We start from the raw sequence: 13,958 nt of genomic DNA on the forward strand, positions 1-13,958 counted from the left end.
TGCTATATTTTATTGCTGCATGTATGTGCATGTCTTTCTATGGTGCATCTGTGACCTACTGCGAAATAATTCGCCCTACAACGGACATCTTTGGACCATGTATACTTGCGTCAGTAGGGTGTTTATGAAATATGTACTAGTATCTTCCGACCTGCTGCCATCTGCATGTATCCAGCAAGGGTGCAGATCCTCCTCTCACATCCTCCACTGGGCAGGAAGACTGTGATGATGGCCAACAGAGAGCTGGCAGCCAACAGAGCGCACCCTCCCGAGCAAAGCACTGCGCTGGTCTGAAAAACAAACATATACAAAGCCATTTCAATTACATTGGAGAGAAAAGCCAAACGTGTTTTGCTCGAAGCCTGTTGTGTAACGTGGCAGGTTAATAGCGGTCTCGGCTTGAAAACTGCACTCAATGGTCAAACAACAGGGTGCTGCACCTAGTCATTATAGCAACGCTTAATCATACGCTTGCAGCAGGTAAAAGAAAACAGACCAAAGAAGTACCGGAACATCCGTTTAAGGGACAATATCAAATAAAATTATGACAAAACACAGCCACAATAAGGATGATTAGTCAACTATATGCAATATTGAGGAATGCAATAAAAAAATTTAAAAAAAAAAAAACACCTACAGGATCAGCCATCAAGTAGCATAGAATAAAATGGTATGAAAAAGTATGATCCTTGTGGAATTTCCTCACATTTCGGCATAAAATCACCATCAAATATGATCTGATCTTTGTCAAAATCACACAGATGAAAAAAAACTGCTTTAGCTAAAACCACTCAAATATTTATAGGTTTTCATATTTTAATGAGAGTAGTATGCAAACAAAGAAAGAAGGGGGGAAGATATGTAAGTGAACCATAACATTTAATATTTTCCGGCCCCCCTTTCTAGAGCAATAACTTCAACCAGACGCTTCCTGTAGCTGCAGATCAGTCTGGCACATCAATCAGGACTAATCTTGGCCCATTCTTCTCAACAAAACTGCTGTAGTCCTGTCAGATTCCTGGGATATCTGGCATGAATCACTGACTGTAGGTCATGCCACAGCATCTTAATGGGGTTTAAGTTTGGACTTTGACTTGGCCACTCCAGAACATGTATTTTGTTCTTCTGAAACCATTCTGAAGTTGATTTACTTCTGTGTGTTGGATCATTGTCTTGTTGCAGCATCTATCCTCTTTTAAGCTTCAACTGTCTGACAGACGGCCTCATGTTTTCCTACAAAACATCCTGATAAACTTTCGAATTCATTCTTCCATTCATGATTGCAGGTTGTCCAGGCCCTGAGGTAGCAAAACAGCCCCGAATCATGATGCTCCTTCCACCATGCTCCACGGTGGGGATGAAGTGTTGATTTTGGTGTGCTGTTCCATATTATCTCCACACATGATGTTGTGTGTTACTCCCAAACAATTCAACTTTGGTTTCATCAGTCCACAAAATATTTTGCCAAAATTGCTACGGAGTGTCCAAGTGCCTTTTTGCCAACATTAAACGAGCAACAATGTTTTTTTAGACAGCAGTGATTTCCTCCGTGGAGTACTACCATGAAACATTCTTGGCCATAGTTTTACATATAGTTGATGTGTGCACAGAGATATTGGACTGTGCCAGTGAGTTCTGTAATTCTTTAGCAGACACTCTAGGGTTCTTTTTTACCTCTCTGAGTATTCTGCGCTAACCTCTTTGGTGGACGGCCACTTCTTGGGAGAGAAGCAACAGTGCCAAACACTCTCCATTTGCAGACAACTTCTCAGACTGTTGACTGATGAACATCCAGACTTTTAGTGATGGTTTTGTATCCTTTCCCTGCTTTATACAAATGAACAATCCTTGATTGCATGTCTTCAGACCCGTCTTTTGACCGAGCCATGATGCACATCAGACAATGCTTCTGATCAAAACATTCTTACCAGGTGTGTGTTTTATAGTGGGCACACACCTGATTTAAACTGTTTGGTAAAATTTGGGTTTTAATTGCTCTTTAAGTCTCCTTAGGCACTTACTTCCCACCTTCTGTCATTGTTTGCATGCTATCCTCATTAAAATATGAAAACCTATAAATGTTTGGGTGGTTTTAGTTAAACCAGACATTGTTTTTACATCTGTCTGATTTCGACAAAGATCACATCACTTTTGATGGTCATTTTATGCAGAAATGTGAGAAATTCCAAAATGTTCTAAAACTTTTTCATACCACTGTAGGATGCCAACTTATCCACACTTACAGGTGATTTACATAATACATACTGACTTTCCCATGTCACATTGCTGAATTGTGTACGCTCCACCCTGTCTAATCACGTCTCCTCCTCTTTCTCCTCGGTTATCAGGCCCCCCAAATGCTGTCCACGGGTAAATATAATTAGTGACAGCACCACTGTGTATGTAGCATAGGTGTGCAATACTGTATTTGTTGTTGTTCTTCCTTTTTCTATCTGCCTCCTTCCTTTCTGTCCCCCCAAAGCCCCATTGTCCTAATAAACAAAACATTAATGAACAACTACCACGGGAGTATATCACACGCCCAGGTGATACATTAAAACTATTCAAACCATAAGGACACAACTACTCTCCGTGTCTAAGCAGCTTAACAGGACTGGTTAAAAAAAAAGAAAGAAATATAAGACCTCTGATGACACTAATAATGCATATTCCGATATGATCCCATACTAGGGTTGTCAAAAGTATCAGAAATGACCGAAGTATGGATACTGAAATGTTGTATCCGGATGCGATAGTTCATTTAAAAAATATTGATACTCGTTTACAGTATTTATTTGTTTTACACTACTACAGGTCACCAGAAACTTATTGAATGGGATAAATTTGATTTTGCACTACTTTTGCATATTCCTTGTTAACTGTGGCCACCATTGACGGCACTAGATGTCCAATCCATTTGAAGTGGAAGGGCTCCTTCATTCACTGCCACCCTCCCAGTTATAAGACTTTAAATTTATTTTGATAGCCACATCATTATACGTCAATTATCGTTGATGGCATTAAAAAAGTTCATTTAAAAACAATAACATTTAATTTTGGCGTTAGTATACAGTACGTATGCTTACATGTGACCTTGACCTGTGACGTCACATGATAAGAAGGCATCTGTGGAAAAAACTGCTGAAGAAAATAAATCGATAATTATGCATTTCCCAAACTATGTTACACAATATATTGAAAACTGAATGTCGCATTGCTATATGCGTATTACATACTGTACCTGTCAAGTTGTACGGTTTCGGCGTAATTTGTACATGTGAGCACTGATTTTTAAATGTGTACGCTGTACGTTCAAAATCTGTACGTTTTTCGTGCATTACATTTTTTTTTCTCCGTTCAGATTTTGTCACCGTTTCGGTAATGAGACAATGTGTGTTACCATGCGTTACTACATTGGTTGAATGACGCAAGAAAAGTCAGAGACATGGAGAAAGAAGAGCAGGAGTGGGAAGGAGGGAAGAGTGTTGTGACGCTGTTGCAAACGCGATGTTAGGGTAGGTGGCTCCAATATTTCCTGACTGTAGCCGATAGCCTAAAATCTACGCCCACTTGATGCTACACTAGATATCATATGCATATAGAACTAGATGCGAAAGGACAGACTCGATGGCGTAAGTAAACAACCGCCATCTTAAAGCAGTAGACTTCTCAGAAAGGCTCTGTTGTAGTGAACCTTCCTACCGAACCTAAGTAACTTTTTATTTAAAATACTCCTAAATCAGCAAAACTTGACTTGAATCTATCTTCAAATGATGAAACAGTTTTAAAACTTTCACATGTGGAAAGTAGACAGAAGGAAACTAATGCAAAAACGGGAGCAATTTTAACAACTTTAAAGGTTGATTCACAACATTAAATGACTTCCAAACATAACAAAGGTTACTATGTTTTATCTTGTTTTTTTTTAATGAAAAAAAACATGAAAGGTAGCACCAGTTACTTTGCCAAGTAACTAATTTCTCTTACATTAAGGTAACTAAGTTATTAACTCAATTACTTTTTGTGAGAAGTAATTTGTAACTAATTAATTACTTTTTGTAAAGTAAGATTAACAACACTGGTCATAAAGATGCAGTCTGCAGAATGAAAAGTGACGAAAGCGGAGATTTTATTTTGCCAATTTGTTACCGAACACAATTTACTTATTTACTTACTTATTTATTTATCAAAAGGGTTGTGTTCGAACAGATCCAGACTTTTATGATGCAAAACAATCTTTTTAACTCATTTCAGTCTGGATTTCGGCCACAACACAGCACCGAGACCATGCTTATCAAAGTCCTAAATGATATTCGTCGGAATACCGATGCAGGCAAATCATCTGTTCTGTTACTATTGGATCTCAGCGCCGCATTCGACACGGTTGATCACAACATACTACTCAGCAGATTGGAACAGTGGGTAGGGCTTACTGACACTATTCTTCAGTGGTTCACATCCTATTTACATAATAGGGATTTCTTTGTGTCAATCGGAAACTATCAGTCAGAATGAACCAAATTCAGGTGTGGAGTCCCTCAAGGGTCAATTCTTGGACCACTCTTATTTAACATCTATATGCTTCCGTTAGCTCAGATAATGGAACAGTATGACATCTCCTATCACGCCTATGCAGATGACACACAACTCTTACATTAAGGTAACTAAGTTATTAACTCAATTACTTTTTGTGAGAAGTAATTTGTAACTAATTAATTACTTTTTGTAAAGTAAGATTAACAACACTGGTCATAAAGATGCAGTCTGCAGAATGAAAAGTGACGAAAGCGGAGATTTTATTTTGCCAATTTGTTACCGAACACAATTTACTTATTTACTTACTTATTTATTTATCAAAAGGGTTGTGTTCGAACAGATCCAGACTTTTATGATGCAAAACAATCTTTTTAACTCATTTCAGTCTGGATTTCGGCCACAACACAGCACCGAGACCATGCTTATCAAAGTCCTAAATGATATTCGTCGGAATACCGATGCAGGCAAATCATCTGTTCTGTTACTATTGGATCTCAGCGCCGCATTCGACACGGTTGATCACAACATACTACTCAGCAGATTGGAACAGTGGGTAGGGCTTACTGACACTATTCTTCAGTGGTTCACATCCTATTTACATGATAGGGATTTCTTTGTGTCAATCGGAAACTATCAGTCAGAATGAACCAAATTCACGTGTGGAGTCCCTCAAGGGTCAATTCTTGGACCACTCTTATTTAACATCTATATGCTTCCGTTAGCTCAGATAATGGAACAGTATGACATCTCCTATCACGCCTATGCAGATGACACACAACTGTACATTTCTGTGTCCCCACATGACTATAGTCCCTTAGTCTCCCTGAGTAAATGCATTCATCAAATCAATGAATGGATGTGCCAGAATTTTCTCCAGTTAAATGTGGAGAAGACAGAGGTGATCATTTTTGGGCTAAAAAAGGAAAGGTCAAAGATAAGCAGGCAACTTAGCACAATGTCACTTACAGCTACAAATCAAGTCAGAAACCTTGGTGCAATTATTGATTCAGACCTAAAATTTGATAGCCATCTAAAGTCCGTCACTAAATCCGCTTATTACCACCTAAAAAATATAACCAGAATTAAGATGCTTCTGAATCAACAGGACATGGAAAAACTTATGCATGCATTCATTTTCAGCAGATTGGACTATTGCAACGGTATATTTACAGGTCTTCATAAAAAATCAGACAGGAAGCTGCAGCTAGTAAAGAATGCTGCAGCCAGAGTCCTCACAAATACAAGGAAGCTGGACCACATTACACCGGTTTTGAAATCGCTACACTGGCTTCCAGTGAGTCAAAGGATAGACTATATAATACTACTGCTCGTCTACAAAACACTTAATGGCCTTGGACCAAAATACATGCTTGACTTGTTAGATTCCTATGAGACATCTAGACCCCTAAGGTCGTCTGGAACCGGTATTCTGCATGTTCCAAGAACAAGAACAAAGCAGGGTGAGGCAGCATTTAGTTATTATGCTCCTCACCTCTGGAACAAGTTACCTGAACGTCTGAAGTATGCTCAAACTGTTAGCTCTTTTAAATCAGGGCTAAAAACGCTTTTGTTTCGCACTGCATATCCATAACTGGCTATATATTTCAATCTACCTGCTTTCTATTCCTCTTGTGCTTATCTCCATTGCTGATTTCAATTATTATTAGTAGTAGTACTTTTTGTTTTATTTCTATTTCTGATTTATTTTTATTTATTTATTTTTATTCTATTTGTGATTAAATGCGATCTTTTGTCTTGGTTTTTACGGTGTATTGATTTAAATGTGATTTTTATGATCTTCATGTGATGTAAAGCACTTTGAATTGCCTTGTGTTGAATTGTGCTATATAAATAAATTTGCCTTGCCTTGCCTTGCCTTGCCTTGCCTTACCCGCAACTACCCTAATTTTCGGACTATAAGCCGCTACTTTTTTTCCCTCATTTTGAATCCTGCGGCTTATAGTCCAGCGTGGCTTATTTGTTGATTTATTTGGGTTAATAGGTAACACTTTATTTAACAGTGGCATCATAAGACTGCCATAAGAACATTATAATTATGACATGACACTATAATGGGCATTACTGAATGCTTATAACAGATGTCAATATGTGTCATGTGGCATATTATGTCACTAAATCCATTTATGTCCAGCTCAGATCTTTTACGTCCATTCAAAAGTGAGATAATTTGCTGGATGACACTAACCGACATCTATTATAAGCATTCATTAATGCTTATGACAGTGTCATGTAATAATTATGACTGTCTTATGACAGTATTATGGCACCACTATCCAAGAAAATGTTACCAAATACCATAACTAGCAATTAATGAAACAACTGGAACAGTAACTGAAGAAATAATTAGCACAGACCATGACTGTTATTTACATCTGTAGCGCCGCCATGCATGCTAGGAAGAATGTTGGTTGAGAGCAGGTGGCAGTGACTGTCTACCCCAAGGAAGCAGTGATGGCCAAATGAAGCTTTTAGTGACAATAAGGCTTTGCAGCCAATTGGTTCAAAGCTTAATGGTGGTTCATTTGGTCTCATGACAGTCTTATGGTGCCATTGTCAAATGAAATGTTACCAGTTAATATCTTTGTTGTAAATATCCCATAATACAATGAGGACCAACTGCGGCTTATGGTCCAGTGTGGCTTATCTATGAACAAATGCCGTTTTCATGTCAAATTTGGTGGCTGGCAGCTTATAGTCAGGTGCGCCTTATAGTCCAGAAATTACGGTATTGCTGATCACTTCTTAGAATTAGCAAAAGAAATGTTCCCTGACTCAAAGATTGCATCGGTAAGTTCATTTTATCAATTGACCTTTTTAATTTATATTTCGACACAAAAACAAACTACCTTCAAGTCAAACTGAATTGCGAGCTGAAGTGCAGCCATCAAAAGACATGATAGAAATTGCCAAAAGTACATACATACAATTATAACAAAGGTCACTGTTAACTTTTAGTAATGACGTAGCTGAAGATATTGACTCTTTGATTGCACCAGGTTATGTATGCATGTGACAATATTACAATAAATTCATATTGTTTAAAAAGTTGAGTTTTATTTTTGTTTCGTATTGCGCTCTATATAAAACGTTTTAAGATTAGTCATCAATTTGTAAGGGCATACGTAGGGGGCGCAGTTTGTAAAGCAGCACATGCTCAAAATTACGACAACATTTTCTCACATTCCAGAACAATCCAGAACTAAATATTTAACTTAAATCTTAAATTTATACCCTATTTCCTAAATGCTAAATCTGGAAACGGTTGGAACTAAATATTTAGCTTAATATGCAAATTCACATGACCGGAGACTGGAAGTAACAAAATAAAAGCTGGTGGAGCAGCTCAGACTGTCTGTTTACGTTGTTTGAAAATGAATAAAATCTACTCAACGGTGGCAGTCTGCTCTTGGACATGAGTCATTGTGATAATAACCATATATGGGTAAAATATATATTTAGGAGAAACTATTTAAAGAGTATTTTGTGTGCTCCAGCTTTTATTTTGTTACTTCCGGTCTCCAGTCATGTGAATTTGCATATTAAGCTAAATATTTAGTTCCGACAGTTTCCTGATTTAACATTTAGGTTATAGGATATAAGTTTAAGATTTAAATTAAATATTTAGTACTGGATTTAAAGAATCAGGTCCGAAACTTCTTATTTAAAAATAAATATTTAAGTTGCTATGTAATGTTGTGATTTTGCAAAAAAAAAAAAAAAAGGGACTAAAAATTTCACATCATTTTAAACACTGTGTGGCGCTAAATGTGAAAAAATGTTGTCGTAATTTTGAGCATGTGCTGCTTTACAAACGGAAGATTGCCAACGGCCTCTGGTTGACAGGTATGGTATTATCTCTCTACATATATCAATATACAGATATGTCAATAATATTGCCCAGCTTTAGACACTCATGTCAAAAAATACTAACTTTTATCAAAAGCACATTGCAGTTATGGTTCCGCTCAGAGGAATGCTATGACTGTGAAAATCGTAAAAAAGTATTATCAACTCATCATTTTATTACAGGGAGATAATTGTGCCTATATTTCATTCGTACAGGGCTGCGTACTTACATATTTTTCTCCCTTAAAGGTCTGTTAGTGAAAAATGGAGTGGTATATACTCACAATGTAGCTGTAAAGGAAATATTAATGTCCTCTCATTTTCACTGCTCAACTGATAAATACTTGAACAATAAATGCAGAAACCACAATGTTATAAAGATAGATTAGGGGGTTTTAGTATTTAAGTTTTGACACAACATAAAAAGGTAAGCTTGAATACTAAAAACTGTTAAGTTAATGTTTGACCGTTTATTGGGCACTCAAACTAATTGTCAGGTATTGACGGCGCTAGACCTTTGTTCATTCGCCCCTCGCAGTCAAATTGGATTGGACGTTGAGCACTGTCAGTGGCAATGAAAAATGAGCACTAACACAGTGTTTCTCCAAAAATGGGGCGTGCCGAGCAATTCCGGGATGGCTCTTGTGACCTCAGGTAAGATACGTTTTTGCCGTACTTGAATAAAGTGTCATTCCACATTCACTCAGTGGATGGCAGTGGTGCTCCCATTTTCAGAGTGTACGCAGTATTTTTGAACCAAACAAGAGTGCATAGCCAATATTACGAAATGTATATAGCGTTTGACTGTTTGCTTTGACTTTTAAAACAGTGGGACATGAGGAAAGTCTACAAATGACAAAAAATGTTTGCAGCAGACAGCAGGATTCCAAATCAATCAAAAGGTCCCTTAAAGACATTAGACCCCAATCACATTGATAGGCTGCTTGATTTTTGTTTCAGCGAAAACGTGCCAAATACTGCCAACAATTGTCCCGCTCTGTCAGTTTTACATCAATAAACCAGCGAGCACTGTTAGCATCATATAGGGTGGCATACCAAGTTGCTCAGTACAAAATAACCCCACACCATAGCAAAGGAGGTGATACTGCCAGCAGCAAAAATAAAAACTGTCCCTCTGTCCAAACACACTGTCATTTTTGTTCCATGATTTTTTGTTTTTTCGGTCAAATTGTTTGGCATATTCTCCTCAAGAGTTAATGTTGCTAACCAATTTGAAATTATTATCATTTATTGATTTTATTAAAATTTATTCTTCAGTATCAAATGGTCGAAAAATGTACCTAGAGTGACTTTTTACAGTTTGAATGTGACTTTTTTTTTTTTTTAATTCAGGCAAATAGATGCATTTTATGTATTTTCTGTTACAAACAAAACAATAATACAATAAACAATAATAAAGTTATCCTTTATTGTAAGTTGATCTATATTATTTTTTCCACTTTAATATAAAAAAAGGAAATAATGTTATGCAGTGGTGTATTTATACAATAATAATAATAATAATAGTTTTATAGACAAATGATACTATTTACAGTGCACGCAGAGAGTTGGCGGAGCGTGCAAAATGTTTTTGTTTTTCTAGGGGTGGGGGGTGTCTAACAGAAAATAATTGAGAAGCACTGCACTAACATAATTTATCATGTTATTCATTTATTTTATTTTTATTTTTTTATCTAAAAATAATTATTAATAATTAGAATAAGCAGGTCAAAAGATGAATGAATTACAAATATATAATATTATAATTGAGACATGGCGTCCACATAGTGGACCACACTTTTACCAAATGTTAATATTGTTGCCTAATTGATCCAAAATGGGGTGTCAATGTCTCTGGACGTATTTATGGGATTAAGTTTTTGTTTCTTTTTTTTTTTTACCACCAGAATTAATCAATTGCCCTATAAAGTGCCAATGTTATTAGGATGTGTTGAGTTGAAACACAAAAGCCTCCTTTTCTGAAAATTGACACTTACATATTTATTTCCTTGTCTTCTTTTTTAAGATTTCCATCGACAGACACTATATTGTTTTCTGTCTAAACTGTAATTACGAGATGATAATGCCTGAATTTTATCATCATGTAAAATCAGATGTCCTGTAGTTGGTCTCTTTTGCTGAAGGTGCCCTTGTGTTACACACCCGAAGCCCAGTAGCTGATGCGTTACCCTGATGTGAACATTAGGCATGACGTGGTGGTGTAAATCTACCTCACATTCAGCCCACGACAACAAATAAAGGTCAAAAGAATAATCGGAATGGCTGCCAGCAGTGTCACAGCACTTTACAAACACTCCCGCGTCTAGCTCTGTGCCAAAGAGCCAGAACCTGCTAATTAAATTGTCTTGTCAGTCTGCTTTCATCTCCACTCACTGGAACAAAATGCCACTTCAAAAATGACTACATTTTTCCATAAAATGAGCTACTTTTTGCTTGCAAGTAAACAAAATCTACCATTGGAACAAGTATAAATTACAGTATATAAATTATACATTTTAAAGGATTTAAAAAAAAAATAAAAAAAAACGTCTGGTGAGGGTTTTTTTTTTTTTTTTTTAACTAGAAACTAGACATATTCTCAGCAAGACTGATTTTTTTTCATAGTACAAGTTTCAGGCCTGTGAGCTGTGTTCAGGTTCTAAAAGCAACAAGTTGTCACAGATGAGTTTGACGTTTTTTTTCTTTTCTTCTTTGTGTTGTAAAATCATGTAAAAAGTAGGGCTGTCAAACAATTAAAATTTTTAATCGAGTTAATTACAGCTTAAAAATTAATTAATCATAATTAATCGCAATTCAAACATTTATAAAATATGCCATATTTTTCTGTAAATTATTGTTGGAATGGAAAGATAAGACACAAGACGGATATATACATTCAACATACGGTACATAATTACTGTATTTGTTTATTATAACAATTAATCAACAAGGTATCATAACATTATTAACATTCTCACTAACATTCAAGCGATCCATGGATCGAAGGACTTGTAGTTCTTAAAAGATAAATGTTAGTACAAGTTATAGAAATTTTACATTAAAACCCCTCTTAATGTTTTCGTTTTATTAAAATTTGTAAAGTTTTCAATCAAAAAATAAACTAGTAGCTCATTGTGCTCAAACCCATAAAATCATTTGGGCCCACGCACCAGCAGAGGGCGGCCAAACACCAAAAAACAAGTAACACACGGACATTACACTCCTGTCATTTTAATCTGTTTGAGCAGGGCATGTGCATTAATTGCGTCAAATATTTTAACGTGATTAATTAAAAAAGATTAATTACCGCATGTTAACGCGACAATTTTGACAGTCCTAGTTTAAAGCAATGTTTGATTTAGTTAGGCAAATAGGACTGTAGAACATTCTATTACACATTATGTACTTGCATTAACTCATTGCCTGCCATTGACAACGATACAATGCTGTGAATGCTCATGTTCCAGTGCCATTCATGGCGCGAGACGTCCAATCCATTTTGACTGGTACCCTCGTGCCATCAAGGTTAGCCAATGAGTTTAAGACAATTTGGAAAGCATGACTGCTTGCACCAAAAAATCTATTCAAATTATAATTAACAGTAATTTGTCATCTGCTTTCATGCGTTCGTTCTAATCAAACAAATCTTCCTCACAGGTTCTAAGAAACCTTGCTACAACTGCACTGACATACGCGCGTTCAATTGTGTAAAATGTTTCCTAAATAGGTTGTAATTAAGTGTGTTTAACTGGGAGTGCCCTGTGCAACAGCTGGAGCTGTCGTGCAAAGCGTAGGAGCTGAACGAGAGGGGAATTACCCAAGGGCGTAGGTTTGGGATAGGGATGGTAGGGACATTACACTACAAACCTTTGATCCTCAAATTGTCCCCACCAGACCCTGCTGCAGAAAGAAATTACGGGGGGGGGGGGGGGGGGGGGGGGGATATTACATTTTGGTGGGGGGGTGGGGGGGCACACTTCTTCAACGTAAATTTAGTCTGAACGTTATTACCGGTACATTACTATATCAGTGCACTGAAATATTTTCTGTCACTGAAGTCACATGTGGTAGTTCATCGTAAAATCTATAAGACATACCTGTCAACCCGAGGCCGTTGGCAATCTTACAAATAGTGACATATGCCCTTACAAATTGGTGACTAATCTTACAACGTTTTATATAGTGTGCAATATGAAACAAAAATAAAACTCAATTTTTAAAATAATATGAATTTATTGGTAATATTGTAACATATAACCTGGTGCAATAAAAAAAATCAATATCTTCAGCAACATCATTATGACAAATTTAACAGTGAATTCTGTTATAATTGTATGTAGCACTTTTGGCAATTTCTATTATGTCTTGATGGCTTAACTTAATGGCACTTCAGCTCGCAATTCAGTTTGACTTGAAGGTAGTTTGTTAGTGTGTCCAATTAATAAATCAAAAAGGTCAATTGATAAAATGAACTTACCGATGCAATCTTTGAGTCAGGGAACATTTCTTTTGCTAATTCTGAGAAGTGATCAGCAATAGTTGCAGGCAAATTGTGTTCGGCAACAAATTGGCAGAATGAAATCTCCGCTTTCGTCACTTTTCATTCTGCAGACTTCATCTTTATGACCAGTAATTAATTAGTTACAAATTACTTCTCCCAAAACGTAATTGAGTTAGTAAATCAGTTACCTGAAAGTAAGAGTAATTAGTAGTGTTGCACCGATACCATTTTTTGGCCCCGATACCGATACCTGGCTGTGCAGTATTGGCTGATACCGATACCATACCAATACCACCCCGATTATATATATATATATATATATATATATATATATATATATATATATATATATTTATTTTTTTCAGAATTATTTTTTTTTTTTCCAAAGAGCTACATAATTGGATGTGAAATCATTGCTATCAAGGCTTTGTCAGGCTGTTGCTTAACTTTGCAAAATAGGAATTAGTACACTAAACCCTAGTAGACAATAGTTGAATAAACCTTCCGCTCTCAAAGGCCAAAATAGTGCTAAATTTGTGAAATTAATAAAACATGTATAATACTAGCCCAACAGTGAGAAAGTAAAAATAAATTCATAATAATAAACTCTGAATGAACTGAATAAACTTTTTTAAACCTCTCAAAGTCCAAACAGTGCAACTTTCATGAAATTATTGTCACATTCTGCTGCTGGTTAGATTGTGTTTTTTTGCTGGGCGTGGGGGCGTGGCACTTGAATCCAATGCAGGCTCATCAACACAGCATTTAAGCACGGGTGATCTCAGAGAAGGCTGCCGAGATATTTGCCTTGCTGATCGCTATTTGACATCTGGCACAATAATCTCGCTACATTTGCTTGTTATGCCCCTGCATTGGGTTTTTCTGTTAGTGTGCTGCTCTCGTTTGTAACCGCTGCCTATCGTCTTAGTTTGTCAGTCGACCTGCTGTCACGGACTCCTTTTGTTATTTCTACTGTCCCGCGATCGCGTGTTATTTTTTGTTTGCAATCATTAAACCCTTTTATGTATCCCCCGCTTGTTGTCTGCTTCGAGGT

General features: G+C 36.6%; 1 protein-coding gene across 1 annotated transcript in view; it reads right to left on the minus strand.

Moving 5' to 3' along the window:
- Positions 1–13,958, minus strand: part of LOC130906166 (LHFPL tetraspan subfamily member 7 protein) — a 191,079-nt gene that overhangs the window by 118,790 nt on the left and 58,331 nt on the right. The window contains exon 2 of the mRNA XM_057820149.1: positions 152–290. Coding sequence (XP_057676132.1) covers positions 152–290 — 139 coding nt within the window. The remainder of the gene's footprint in view (positions 1–151; positions 291–13,958) is intronic.

The sequence above is a fragment of the Corythoichthys intestinalis genome, chromosome 18, assembly GCF_030265065.1.
Source record: "Corythoichthys intestinalis isolate RoL2023-P3 chromosome 18, ASM3026506v1, whole genome shotgun sequence".
Taxonomy (NCBI): domain Eukaryota; kingdom Metazoa; phylum Chordata; class Actinopteri; order Syngnathiformes; family Syngnathidae; genus Corythoichthys; species Corythoichthys intestinalis.